The sequence below is a fragment of the Daucus carota genome, chromosome 7 (assembly GCF_001625215.2).
Source record: "Daucus carota subsp. sativus chromosome 7, DH1 v3.0, whole genome shotgun sequence".
NCBI lineage: Eukaryota > Viridiplantae > Streptophyta > Magnoliopsida > Apiales > Apiaceae > Daucus > Daucus carota.
This window is the reverse complement of record NC_030387.2, coordinates 14514498-14530201: the sequence shown is the minus strand read 5'-3', so window position 1 is coordinate 14530201 and position 15704 is coordinate 14514498. Positions and strand designations below refer to the sequence as shown.

The window sequence follows — 15704 nt, the reverse complement described above, 5'->3', positions numbered from 1 at the left end:
CAAAACAAGATCCAAATCAAGCCAAAACAACTCCAAATTATACCAAACTTTAAATCTAGCCTAAACATAATATTTCTAACATAAACCCACTATCCTCAATTCAAAATCATAAAATAAAATTTACACTAAAAAGATCCCAAAATTACCAAAACTAAGAACAAGAACAATACCAAATCCTACCAAACTAACTCCAAATCAAACAAAATTTCAAAACTAGCTTATCTACCATGTATCTAACAAAACCCCATCAAACTACAAGCTAAAATCAAAATCTAGAATACGAAATCATTGAACCCACTAATAATATTGAGAATTGAAAGGGGCTCAATCTAAATACTAAAAAAATGCAAGCTTAAAACATATAATTAGGCTCCTTTCAATCCACAAGTAATTTTGAGTCTCGTGTGGTTAGAGAAAGATTTCATAGCCTAGAAGTAAAAGTAAAGAGCAAGATTTAAGAACAAAAATGAATACTTGTATTGATATAATAAAAGTGTTTACAAATTTAGAGTGCTACTACTAGATCTACTACATAAAAGAGAGGCTACTAAATATAAGAAATCCTAGGTAGGTTAAAACATGATGGGGAGACGAGTATTTATAGGGGGAAATTAGGGTAGAGGGGGGTTGTAGGTGTCCCATGCATCTAGATGCTTCCTTGAGAATATTCCCCTATGATCCTTTTCTTCCATCTTTTTCTCTTTTTTGCTTTATTCTTTTATTTCTTCAAGCTCTTGCAATTTTCCTAAAAAAAAGACAAATAAACAAATAAATAAGTGAGAACAAGCAATAATTAGGCATTTAAAATATACAAAAATATGCACTTATCATTTGTGTTATGTTTGAATTTGAATACACACTCCTCTATTGTTTCTATAATTACATAAAAATAATAATAAAAAAATCAAATAGCAAGCAAATGGGCTTAGGGCGCCATAATGAGACTGCCCAATTCTAGAAGTCCATCCAATGCAAAAACAAAGAAAATCAGCTGCCCAGTTTCATTTTACGAGTCTTAAATTATGAAACTGGCTCCCATTATGAGTGATCTTAGAATACACGTATTGAGATCATGTTTCAGAGATCATGGAACGGGCTTCCCCTGTAATTATTTTTAATCAGTTTTAATTGGTTATATTATTAGAGTGTAATTGTTATATAGCAAATCAATATAATCAGTTTTACTAAATACATGTCTTGCGATCATGTTTTAGAATATATGTCTTGAGATCATAATAATAACATACCATTTTTAAAATATATGGTATTAATTGTTATTATTTCAAATTATTAAAAATATAATATATTATTTTAATTTTAATATGATAACTCATGACGTGTCATTTGTTACAAATTTTTAGTCCTTCGACAAATATAGTCATCGTCAAGACTTGGCTAAAAATATATATAAAGAGAGTATGTGGTTGGAGTTTGATTTTGGAATTAATTTCTTATTTTTGATGTTGAAACTTATTTTTAGCTGGTGACTTTAAGGGGTCGTTTGGTCGAGGGGTATCTGGAATCAGGTATGGGTTTCGTCCATTATTCTAAACCCATACCTGATGTTTGGTTGTAAGAAAACAAATTTTCAAACCCATTTCTCAAACCCACAAGGTATGATTTTTGATACCCAAGGGATGAGGTGGGTATGAAATGGGGGTGTGGGTATCAGTTTTATATTTTATTTTTTTGTCTCTATTTAAACAATTAAATATTAATATTTAATATAAAAATAATCAACAATGCAAAAATACATAACAATAATAATTTTATTAATATTTTAATTAATATAAATAATTAATATAATCTTTTTTAAAAAGTTAAATATATTGATTCCAGCAATCAACCAAACACATGATATCAGATATGATACTTTAAACCCATACCACCTTAACCCGATTCCTCATTCCAAACCCATACCACTCTGCGAACCAAACGACCCCTGAAGGGTTGGAATTGCTCTTATATAACACCTAATTAACTTAAAAATGGTCTCAAATCTCATGAAATTTAGAAGTAATGTTTAGAATAACATAGTTGGAGAAAATGGCCTGAGAGACCAGTTATTAACGTCTAATGATTTAGCGTTTTTAATTTGGGAAGAACACTAGATCGGGTAACGTTTTGTTGTTTTAACCCCAACAAAACGCTACTCGATTTAGGGTTCTGTTAGGGTTAAGCTAACAAAACAGTACCCTAACATAATGCTAAATGATATAGAGCTTTTTTATAAATATCCAAAATGTCGTACGATATAGGATTAATAAGTAATATTTGTGACTATTTTTTCGTATCATCATATTTAAAACGTGACGGATATAGTGACAACAAACTAACCCCCTAACTAACTCCAAGTTCAAGTTACAGTTGATTATACATCAAAACAAACATTTAAATACCGTCAATATCGTAATAATAACTGGTAATCATAAATAAACTCAAGATTCGAGTCTTTAAATAATTTAAATCGAATAAAATTGCCACAAAAATCTGTGTACTCGTGTAAAAACACAAAGTATAGAGCCCATCTTTGCGTTGATGGAGTGAATAGAAGTAACAGTAGTGTGTGCATGACGTCCAACAAACCCGAAAATAGATCCGACCCGAGCACAACCAACCCCACCCCACTGCTATCATCTCTATCTTCTTCTTCCTGTGTCTATTTTTTCATCATATTTACACACAATTATTAGGTCATCCTATTCCCATTTTGCCCCTCTCCAGATCTTCAAACACATCCTCTTGTATAATAACCCTATTACATATTTGTTTATTTAATTTAATTATTTACAGCACCTGTGAATTATGAGCGCCGTTCTTTTTTAAATCTCGCCGGAGAGATTTCGCCGGCTAAATTATGAGGTCATCGGAAGATTCGAATTCTCCGTCCACTTCAAATCTACTTCCTCCCAGACACTCCAATCTCAAGAAGAAAAGGTTGATCGATATACTCGCAATTATCTTGTTTTCGATATTGAATTGTCTGGTTTCGACCTGAATTATGCTTTTCGCTAAGTTAGTTTACATTTTTCGATGAAGATCTGAAGTTTTTGTAGTTTGTTCATTTCACTGTTTGATCTGATGTGTGAGAATTATGTAGTGTTGTGTGATCAGCTTGTGTTGTAGTTGCTTGCATTGGGACTTGTTTTGCTATATAGTTGAGATGTTACGTAGTAGGATTGATAGGTTGGATAGTTGAATGGGAGCTAGGGTATTGTGTCTTCGTGATTCGATTGGTTAGGAGATGTTATGTGAAGATGTTGTTATCTTTCGATTGAGAATTTCTGGGAGAAGAACTTATTTGCGTCATTTTGACAACATTTTAGGTATTAGGTGCTCAGCCGAATTGGTTAAATTAAATGACTCAATTTTCTTTAGTAACTTAATGTGTATGGTGGATCCGGTGTCGTATAGAACTCAATGTGACGAAAAACTATTTATGTTATAAAAAATGTTACTGTACGTAGCTAGGAAGCAGGGATTCCGATATCGTCATGCACCCTGTATTTTCAGATACTCTGATTCTTGTTGATACATCTTAGCTAGTATAGTTTTTCTTTTTCACACTTTGTACAACAAATATAAATGATCTGGCAGAAATTCGTGTTCTAGATGCTTATATTATATGTATTTGGCTGAATCCTTAAATAGTTATTAGGTTTGTAATTGGATTTTATCATTCGTAATATCAACTAAATATTCATAATATTAATATTTATTCCATATATAAGCCATATATATGTGTGTGTGTGTAATTATTTATTATATATGCCATAATCCCCCTCCCCAACGCAAATCCCCATATTATTGGGTTTGCCGAATTCCCGAATCCCCACTGCACACCCCCACCCGCACTCACTCATGCTTCTTAAGTATGTAGTGATATATATCATTTGTATATGTATAATTCAATGCTTCCTATTTTAATTGTTAACTGCCATGTGACTGAGTATCTAGTTTGTATTTTGAGAAAGATGCAGGTTTAGTGTTTTAATGAGGTATTTGATTTAAATTTTACTGATATGATCTTAATTTACTGTTGTGGCGGATGTAGTAATGTCTTCCGACTGTTAGCACGGAGAGAAATTTCACCTCGGACTAAAGATTCTTCTAGAAACTTGTGGAGGGAGGATTCAAAGAGTAATGTTAATTCAGCTGTTTTAAGAGGCGAAGCTGCAAGGGATGTTAGGCGCAGTCTTATATCATGGTAATTTCTTTTAGTGCCCAATGGATTTTGTTGTTGCCACCAATTTTGTTTTTTACTCATTCAGCAATTAGCATTTAAGTGGTGCTTCACATGTAAGACTTGGTTTTCTCTCGCTTACGGTATCATAAATGTATTGTTTATCCCAGGGTAGAGGCAGAGTCGCTGCGACATTTTACAGCCAAATATTGTCCGCTACTGCCGCCTCCTAGGTCAACAATCGCCGCAGCCTTCAGCCCTGATGGAAAGACACTTGCTTCCACTCAGTAAGTTTCTAGTTTGGACAAATTGTACTATCTTTGCGTGGTACTGAAGATATCATGACCTCTATATATTTATATGCTTGCAGTGGAGACCATACAGTGAAGATAATTGACTGTCAAACTGGACGATGCTTAAAGGTGTTAAGTGGTCACCGCAGGACACCCTGGGTGGTAGGCCTGCTTTCTATACTCCTTGCTTTAACGTTTTAGCCCCCACAGTCCACATGCGGCTGATAATCTGTAAACTATGAACAATCAGAGCCGGTGTAATTTATTTCTTCTTTTAAACCTTTATCTCTGACAATTTGCATTAGCAAAGGTTGCATTTTTTTTTTCTTTTAGAACTTTTTGCTTCTGTCTATTAGTCTTATTTGAACTACCAGTAACCTAGAAAGCAGTAGGCAAAATCCGACAAGGTGGGCCAAGTGGTACGGGGCTTGGTCCAAGAATCCACAATGCTGGTTGCTGCAAAGTGTCTTTCTGCCCAATAATGATCTGTTCTTTTTAATAATGATCTGTTCTTTTTATTGTTGCCACTACTTCCTATTGCACTGGATCTTGGGGGAAAATATATAGCATCTTTGATGTCTTTCAAATCACAGAATTGTATTTGTCTGAAAGTTATTTCAGAGCTCAAAAATTCATTTTTGATCTATGATATCTACAATGCTCCTCGCAACTACATATCAAATTATAATATTACCGTAAGATAATGCTTTTGTCATCTATCTTGATACAAAGTGAATTCATATACTATCACGGAGAAACATTAAAGTTATCTTCAAGACTCCATTCTCATAGTTTTTAATATGGCCACAGAAAAAAGGATTAGAGCATTGAGAAAAGTATTCAGGAAGACTTGTTATCTGCCCATTGAGCATGATCATCTTGCTCTTCCTGGATCAATCTCAATTTATTACTTTATAATCAACCTGTTGTTTAAATTATTCTTGTTTACAGCATATCACATCCCTTTATTGTTTACAGCATATCGCATCCCTGTGTGTGTTGATGATTAATCTTTCGAGCAATGAAGCTTTTGTATTTATATATATAGCACTTTTAGTTTAAACAATACTTTATCTTGTAATGTAATGAAACTCTTACAGGTTCGATTTCATCCTCTGTGTCCTGATATACTTGCCAGCGGAAGCTTGGATCATGAAGTTCGGTTATGGAATGCAAAAACTGCAGAGTGTATAGGGTCACGCGATTTTTGTAATTTTTCTTATCTTTTTTTTTTCTCATCTTTTTATATTTTTAAGTTAACAAAATATTCTGATGCATACATCGATACATGTCAAATAATGTAAATTTATCTTGGATCGTAGTGTGTGATAGGTTACCATGTTTTTCCTCTTTGCAGATCGTCCTATAGCTTCGATTGCTTTCCATGCGCAAGGGGAGTTTCTAGCTGTAGCTTCAGGCCATAAGGTAAGGGTTTAGGAAATTATCACCGTGTTAATATCTTCATTGGATGTTTTTTGAATTCTAATTAAAAAAACTCCGTAGCTTTATATATGGCACTATAGTGGAAGAGTGGAAACAGTATCACCATCAATCATACTTAAAACCCGCCGTTCTCTTCGTGCTGTGCATTTTCATCCTCATGCTGCTCCATTTCTTCTGACTGCTGAGGTAATTTTCTTGGTGTTAATTTGTTGAAAATTAGATCTTCTCATTTTACTGGTTCTGATCAGCTACATACTGGTTTCAGGTAAATGAACTTGAATCGTCAGATTCCACAGTGACACTTGCAACTTGTCCGAATTATTTACGGTACCCCCCTCCTACTGTATATCTGGCCGATGCTCATCCTGATAATCAGTCTAGACAGGTCAGCGAGTTACCATTAATGTCTCTTCCATTCTTGTTATGGCCTTCAATTGGTCGAGGTGATGGGAGAATCCCGTTGCAACAAACTGATGCAGATGTCAGTTCAACTAGTACTACACAGAGAGCAGAATCTTCTGGCTCTGTCCGACTTCTTACTTATTCTACTCCATCAGGGCAGTATGAGCTTTTGTTGTCTCCTATAGAACCTGGAAGCTCCCCTGTACCACAAGAACCTGAGGCTAATGCTTTAATTGTGGAAATGGAAAATGGTTCAACCAATCCGACAGTAGATGCAATGGAAACTGACGTGCAGCCTGAAAGAGTTAACCAAATATTCCCATTGGGTGATCCCACCAGTTGGGAAGTACCATTTTTGCAAGGGTGGTTTATTGGACAAAGCCAAGCTGGCCAACAAACAATGCATCCGTTTAATGTTGTGGCTGCTGAAAATGTATCTAACTCTACTAGAATGGAGAATCATGGTTCTACAACTCCTACAGCATTGCCATCTGGTTCTGCTGAATCTCGGCTGAATTTGAGATCAGGTTCTCACCACCAGTATTCACAACCTTATATGTCATCTACGGCATCTGGTAGTGGTACTTTAACACGTGATGAGAGTGAATCGCAGCACTTTGTTGAGCGAATTCAGTCTGAGATTGCCACATCACTTGCTGCAGCAGCTGCAGCAGAGTTACCTTGCACTGTGAAGCTTAGAATATGGCCTCACAATGTAAAAGAACCTTGTCGACTTCTTGACGCAGAACGATGTCGCTTAATAATACCACATGCTGTCCTCTGTAGGTATGTTGTAGCCCATTATAAGATTTTAGCCTTGTGTTAAACCCCCCCCTGCCCCACGCCATCCGTAAGTTTTCTTTTGTTCATATAAAGAAACCACTTGATTCTTATAGTTTGTGTCTAGTATTGTGGCAAGTTCCCAATCAGAACATTTAGGGTATTATAGCTAGCAATTCTTTTATCGAATAATTAACTAAAATGCTGATATACGAACATTTGTTTCTCCAGTGAAATGGGTGCCCATTTTTCACCTTGTGGCAGATTTTTAGCTGCCTGTGTTGCATGTGTCTTGCCAAACGTGGAAGCTGATGCTGGTTTTCCCGGGCAGCAGGTACACCCTGATGTCATGGGGGTTTCAACATCTCCAACGAGACACCCTATATCAGCCCAAGAAGTCATGTATGAGCTTCGGATATATTCCCTAGAGGAGGCGACGTATGTTTCAGATCTTCTCCATATATGGGTGTGATTTCATAATTATATCTGCTTTATGACCTGGATTTTCTGTTCTGTTTTTTTATGTAGATTTGGTTTGGTGCTTGCTTCACGGGCGATCAGAGCTGCTCATTGCTTGACTTCAATTCAGGTAACTGTCCCTATGGACTACCTAATAGTATCATGTACCAACTTCCATTTCTCATTGAGTATTCGAATTCAAATTGTACATTCTTGCATTTTGTGGTTTATGTTTATTCTTAGCGGTCAATTGAATAGGCCGGGAACCTCTTAAGTACCGTACACAGGCTTATGCTTCTTCTTTTTGGTGGTACTTTTTTGTCACTTGAGGTTTCATGTTAAAGGCATCTGAACATCATATGCTCTTTAACCTTGTGTTCTTTTATTCAGTTTCAATTTTTTTCTACTCTTCAGTAGTAAAATGACAATATGTACGAAAGTATTTATGCTCAGATTTGTTCTGTTTGGATGCATGTTAATTCTGCATGTCCCTGTGCTAATGTGTATTATTCCAATTAATATTCATTTTTGTTGTGATTAATTACTATGGATTACTATCTACTTATTACCAAGGAAGAAAGCACATAGGATTTCAGAAAAATAATTTCGGTTTTATGCTGTCTATGCATGCAGTTCTCACCTACCTCTGAGCACTTATTACTTGCCTATGGCCGTCGCCATAGTTCACTGCTAAAGAGTGTTGTCATTGATGGAGAGACAACTGTACCTGTTTACACCATTCTGGAGGTACCGCTTAATTTTTTTCGATTACCATATTACAGACATATGTATAATGCTTTTGACCTGCTGGTTGTTGAAAACTTTTTTTTTTTTTTTTTTTTTTACTTTTTTGTATTCATAAAATTTCTTGAATGACGTGTTTCGTTTGGCATTAATAAGCTCTGCCTTAGTTATAGTCATTGGTTGGATTGTGGTAATCAATAATCAGCGACTACTACAAGACAGATTTCACAGCTAACAAGCAATATAGAAAACATGAATCTTTTATCGATTTAAATGTAGGTCATCTGAAGAACTATAGTGATGGTATAATATATATGAGTCTAGTTGAAACCGTACTAATGAACCATTTAAAATTTGGCTTTTCTTAATCAGGTTTATAGAGTTTCTGATATGGAACTTGTGAGAGTGCTTCCTAGTGCAGAGGATGAAGTCAATGTAGCCTGCTTCCATCCATCGGTCGGTGGCGGTCTTGTCTATGGAACAAAGGTGATAAACTCGTATATATTCACAACTAATCGCGGGACCTGTTGCTGTTTAAAATTTATTATATTTTTGTAAGGGATTCATGTTGTATTTCTCTAAATTGCAGGAAGGAAAGCTAAGGATTTTTCAGTATAATGTTTCTAGTGGCTTGAACTATTCAGGAATCTGTTCTTCAGATGAAGACATGATTGAGGTAATACGACAGAGATCATTCATAATTGTAAATTCCACACATCGCTAGACTAGTATTAACCAAGGATTACACTTCTTTTAAATCTTACTAAAATGCCAACAAAGAGTAACAGTAGAATTTGCTTTGCATGTATTATGGAACACAACAAACGTCCCTTCTCCCTGCTGTGATGCTGTCTGTGGTTTGTAGTTGGTAAAACTTAAGTTCTCCTTTGATGGTGATCAAAATTCTAAAACTTTTGTACATTTCTAACTGAATTTTGAATAAATAATACAAGTAAAAACATCTCCAGTTATGGATTTAATCTACATTCTACATTAATATTGGAACCTGCTACCAGTGGCGAGACTAGGAGTGTGGACTTGTCTGTACTCTGTACACTAGAATTTTCTTCTGTAGCACCATTATAGGATTACTTGGAAATCAACCAAGTAATACAGATTAATTGTCCTTGAAAAAATTTATCCCAGTCATTGGAAAGCAGCTCTTGATAAACACTTACTATTTGTATGTATTACATGTCCTAGAGGATGTATGATTTTCTGTAGTTACGTTGATCTAGCTGAAACATTATCACATCAATTAAGTCTTGTTAATCATTTGTTTTTTGTTCTAGGGTTTGATTGCAGATCATTAAGGAGTGGATGTATCTTGGCTAACTACTTTATTACTTGATAAGTTGTCCATACAAATAGTGAACCCATGCATACAGTGCTCTTGCCTAGTACCTGTATGCACGCTCCTTCAGTGGGTAAGATACAAATTTGTAATTTCGGAGCTATGACTGTTTAGTTTCTGGTATAGACATTTAGATATATGGCAAACAAATGGAAACTACCTGCACAGAAGATGAGTGCATGTGATGCAGAGAAGTTGGTTGTCTGGTCTCTCTCTCTTGTTCAATGAACTACAACAGTTCAAGCTTAATAAGTGATCCCCCTCACTGCCAAAGCAAATTGTCGAGTTCATGAGAGAAATACTTGTACTCAGTATACCTTAGCTTCAGATATGCAGACATATTTCTGGAAGCTGAGTAGGGTTCATTGTATGACATTTGTGTTTCTGTACATTAGATGTTAGATTCAAATATTTGATTTGTCTTTTTAACAAGAAAAAAAAAAAAAGGAATAGAATGTTGTTGTAATTTAGAAATGTGCTATTTTGGCACGCCTTTGGCTGGTTATATGGAGAAAGTTGTTGGGTTTTGGTCAGTTAGCTTGATATAGATTTTGCTTGAAACCTGTTATATGGAGTGTCAACAGTTCACAGACATAGGACACCGTACAAACATGCATATTAGTTATTAATATATAATTTATTATATAATATAAGTAACTGCAATGTTACTAATAAAATTACAAAATAAATAAAAATTGTTCAGATACACACATGCATATAAGGTGGTGATCAAATACAAAACAGATCTGAGCACAAACTAAAAATATCTTGTTTTACACTATCCACAAATTCATCCTTCTTTTTTCCTTGTCAACCCCACTTTTATTTATCCCCTCTCCTATGAGCTCTATCTTCATTTTTCTTGTCAATCTCACTTTTGTCTCTCCCTCCTCCAAATTGACCACTGCTGTCACACCATTCCAGTCTTCCTCCAAACTGACCACTGCCATATCACACCCACCATCCCGCAAAGTCACTATGCCTGCTCCACCTTCATCTCTCTTGCCATTTGCCAATTCAACTTTTATATCTCCCTTTCTCAAGCTGACCACTTCTAGTCTTCTACCACCCCCTTCATAACTATCGACTCATCCCACTCCCCCTGTTGACTCATCCCACTCCCCTTGATTTTACCATCATCGTCATGATCCTTGTCCCCTCCACCCGTCATCACCATCTTTCTCCCGACTTTTTTCCAATCGCTTCGATGACTAGAGCTCTGTCATGGGTTGTAATATTGTTTGAACTTTCATATTTACAAAAATCGATGATTCCTGTTGTATAATTTAGTGATATTTGCTTTAGAAAATAGTGATTTGTATTACAAGAATTTATGTTTAAAAGGTGGTGATTTGTATGCAGTATTGTTGATGATTGGAGATAGCTTTTAATGTTGATGATTTGGTTGTAGTGTTAGTCGAACTGAAGGTGATGATGTAGTGGATAATAGTACTTGTATATGTGCGTAAATATATTTAAGTGTATATGAGTGTGTGAGTAGGGTTTATTGTTTGTATTTTAATTTGGTTGTACTAAAATAGTAATTTACACATATACGGGGACCAACTACTCAAATACAAATTAAACTAGAGCCAAACTACAAACCCTAGCCTCCTCTCTCTCTTCTTTTTTCAAACTGTCGTTGGAGATTTCATCGATTTTCACCGATGAAAAGCTCCGAATCATTGTATTTCTCTTGATTTGTTTTCGTTTTCTCAATAATACTTCCCACCGAATCCGTTCCAAGATTTTAGATCTACTCGCTTTTCAAGATTTTGATTTGGTGATAAATCAATTGGGATGAGTCAATGGCGAGTTAAGTGACTTTGATTCAATTGGGATGAGTGAATGATGAGTTAAGTGAATCATATACAGCCGATGATTACATATATTTATATTCGATAAAGTAAGGTTCGTGTGGATTGACCCCACGATAATTGTATGAGTTCAAAATCTTTTGTTTTAGTGATTTTTAATATATTTGTCTTGTATATGATTCGTTTATAACTAGATTTATAAGGCTTGTTGCATATTTAGTTTTAATTATTGTGCCCCTATCGAGGGAGTGCCACAATTGATGGCTTTTTGATCGTATATTGCAATTATGTTTGTCGTTTATGAACTATTGTGTCATTTTAGATGACTTTGTTTCGGTGCCTGGCATAATCTTTCATGCTTGATTATTCTTTTATTTCCTCCTTTTTTTCTCCCTCTTTACTTTTTTCCTTTCCGCGGAATTTTGTTTTTCATCGGGGTTTTCTATTCAATCATTGAAGTTTTATTGGCTAAATTTCCGGGGCCATCTCGGCATGATCTTTGCTTAGTCGGTAGATTTTTTGAATTAAAGTTTTCCTTTCCTCTTAGTTCCGTGGATTTTGCTTTTCTTTCAGGTGTTTTTTTTCAAACATCAAAATTTTTATCAAATTTTTGTGGGGCTTTTCAACATGTCCTTTGATAATTAGATGAAAGTTTTTCATCTATGAAAGAAGCTCTCCGATCTTTTCGATATTGTATTTTGGGTACAATTCACTGACGTTAAAATCTTATAAAAAAAGAAAGAAGCGCCAAACTACAAACCAAATATCTGGCACGTGTTTCTTATCCACTACTTAACTTTTACACCCACTAATTATCATCCCCGTTCGCTGCATATTCATAAACACATGTATGTTATGTCATCATCATCTCTCTGCAATATTTATCTTTATTTCTTTCAGTTTTAAGTTTCAATCCAGATCTCACAACTGCTTTCTAATCTTTTATCTTCTTGTATCGAGCATCCGGTTATTAGTCATTTTCCCACGACGATTTAGTTACTCCCTCCGTCCCACCAGGTTCTTTACGTTACTTTTTGACACGCATTTTAAGGCTCCGATAAAGTATACTTACATTATATATTTATTTTTTAAAAAAATCCTGAAAAAAAGTTTGACGTTTAAACTTTTATTCAAAAAAAGAAAAATTAAAAAAATTATTTTTGAACTATACTTTATAAGAGCCTCAAAATGCGTTCAAACAGTGAACGTAAACATCCTGGTGGGACGGAGGGAGTAGTAGTTTTATGCTAAAAATTGATGGTGGTTGAATATGATGATGACGGTGAAGATTGGAATAGATCGTAGATCGAAAGTAGATGGCTTGATAGAAGGTGCTGGTATAAGGGTGAATATAAATATGTATAAGTTTTTAGTTAGAGTAGTGCCAGGTGCACATAATTGTGTATAGAAAATTTGTACATAATGATGTGGCAAGTGATGTGGTGGGTTTTAATTGGGGTAGTTGGTGTAAATGCAAGGGGGCATCCAATTAAAATCCACCACATATCATTATTTTTGTACACAATTATGTGCACCAAGCATTTTCCTTTTAGTTATTTCTACTAAACGAAGCAGTGAATCCTGTAATGTAAACAGTGAATAGATATTGAAGTTTTGGTAGGCGTCTGGCTTAGCAAATGAAAGGAGTATATAAAGAATGACTTGCAATAAGTTACTAGCATTCTATAACAATAAAGGTGGCATGAGTTATTCATTTTTTACAGAATTTAATATGACACATTGACACTCGTGGTAAAATAGTGTGGCAGGAATGACTTTAGCATTTTATAAACAACTAGCTTCTTAACCCGTGCAAAGTACGAGTTGCTTTAAATTATTTTTTAAATATTTGTTATATCTTTTTACTCATCTTTTTTAAATTATAATTTTATATTTTTTATATTAAAGTCATATTATATTGATGTCCATATGTTCACATATCCTCACTATAATGATATTTATTAAATATAAATACAAAAAATATAAACTATTTGAAATTTTATTATATAATTAAATTACCACTCATCTAAAATTATTGAAAATTTAATATAAAAAACGAGATTCTTATCGAATCAAAGTCTTTATCATATAATTATATATATTTTATAATAATTAAATATTCTAAAAATCGTCCGATTAATCGATAATCAAACGCATTTTATTCTGATTTGGTAAAATTCGGTTAAATCATTGATTAATTGGCCAAAACTGGATTAATCAGTCGAAAATCAGGTAGAATATCAAAATTTATATAATTTGTGGGGAAAAATTAAAATTTTAAAAATGATCATATAATATATAAATATATATATATATATATATATATAATATTAAATTAATTCCAAATAATGATCATGTTAATCATTTCGATTAATCACCGATTTTTTGATTCCCGCTTTTTATAATACTGGATATTTATTAAATCATAATTACAAATATGATACATATATGTATTGGAGTTTTAATTATAAAATTTTTATAATACTGAATATTTATTAAATCATAATTACAAATATCATACATATATGTATTGGAGTTTTAATTATAAAATAACTAATGTATATTAATGAATAGATATTAATGTCTAATAAATAGGTTAGTATATACTGATAGTGAGTAAGGGTAGATTAGCCTCTTCAAATTAAATTACGCATCATTGTTGTATTCAATATATAATAGAATTTGGCAAAATTCAGTTAAATTGATGACTGATTGGTCGAAAATTGGATTAATGGGTCGAAAATTAGGCAGAAAATTATATATATTTTATAATAATTAAATATTCTAAAAATCGTCCGATTAATCGATAATGAAACGCATTTTATTCTGATTTGGTAAAATTCGGTTAAATCGATGATTAATTGGCCAAAACTGGATTAATCAGTCGAAAATCAGGTAGAATATCAAAATTTATATAATTTGTGGGGGAAAATTAAAATTTTAAAAATGATCATATAATATATAAATATATATGTATATATAATATTAAATTAATTCCAAATAATGATCATGTTAATCATTTCGATTAATCACCGATTTTTTGATTCCCGCTTTTTATAATACTGGATATTTATTAAATCATAATTACAAATATGATACATATATGTATTGGAGTTTTAATTATAAAATTTTTATAATACTGGATATTTATTAAATCATAATTACAAATATCATACATATATGTATTGGAGTTTTAATTATAAAATAATTAATGTATATTAATGAATAGATATTAATGTCTAATAAATAGGTTAGTATATACTGATAGTGAGTAAGGGTAGATTAGCCTCTTCAAATTAAATTACGCATCATTGTTGTATTCGATATATGACAGAATTTGGCAAAATTCAGTTAAATTGATGGCTAATTGGTCGAAAATTGGATTAATGGGTCGAAAAGTAGGCAGAATATTAAAATTTACAAAATTGGTGGGAAAATTTAAAATTTTAAAAAGATTATATATATTATTTTTACATATATAATATTAAATCATTCTGATTAATCGCCGATTTTCTGATTCCCACTTTTTTCAATATTGGATATTTATTTATTTATTATTAAATCATAAGTATAAATATAATATACATATATGTATTGAAGTTTTAATTATAAAGTCATTAAGTTATATTAATGATTAGACATTAATGTCTAATAAATACGTTGATATTAAAAGTCAGTAATAACCTTTATATGTATAAGTATTGTATAATGAGCGAAGGGTAGAATTGTCATTCTGAATTAAATTACTCAAGGTTCTTCTATTATATATATAATAGATAATGGTGTTATGAGTTCTTCATCGCTTCCCAAATTTAATATGACACTCCTAGTAGTGTGACAATTTTTAAGTCAACCAAATCTTTGATGAGCAGAATGTTTAAGGTCGTGAACTTTTTATTAGTACTTTTATCATAGTTTTTCTGGATAATATTATTTGAGTTATAAAATTTATAATTATGTTTCATATATTTTAGGGAAATCTACAAAACTACCTACCTTTTCTTTTATTGTTTTCAAAAATACTACCTTCCAGAATTATTTTTAAAAATACCTTTTCATAAAAAAAAAAAATTCAAAAATACTGTTTGCAACTTTTGCAACCTCATTTGCAACTACAGGCGGCGCCAGCCGTGTTGCATCCTGATTTCAAGTTCCAGTTTTCAAATGCCATTTTCCATATCGATTCCGAAAATGAGGTGGAAAATGGCATTTGAAAACTGGAACTTGAA

The 15704-nt window shown here is 33.1% G+C and overlaps 1 protein-coding gene across 1 annotated transcript; it reads left to right on the top strand.

Annotated features, from left to right (window-relative positions):
* Positions 1-2551: 2551 nt before the first annotated feature.
* Positions 2552-10191, top strand: LOC108196235 (uncharacterized). Its single transcript, XM_017363428.2, has 14 exons — positions 2552-2937; positions 4055-4207; positions 4354-4470; positions 4554-4638; positions 5577-5685; positions 5834-5901; positions 5980-6105; positions 6185-7107; positions 7333-7539; positions 7630-7690; positions 8194-8307; positions 8677-8790; positions 8894-8980; positions 9597-10191. The coding sequence occupies exons 1-14, from the start codon at positions 2858-2860 to the stop codon at positions 9615-9617; spliced, it is 2265 nt and encodes a 754-aa protein (XP_017218917.1). The 5' UTR covers positions 2552-2857; the 3' UTR covers positions 9618-10191.
* Positions 10192-15704: the final 5513 nt, after the last annotated feature.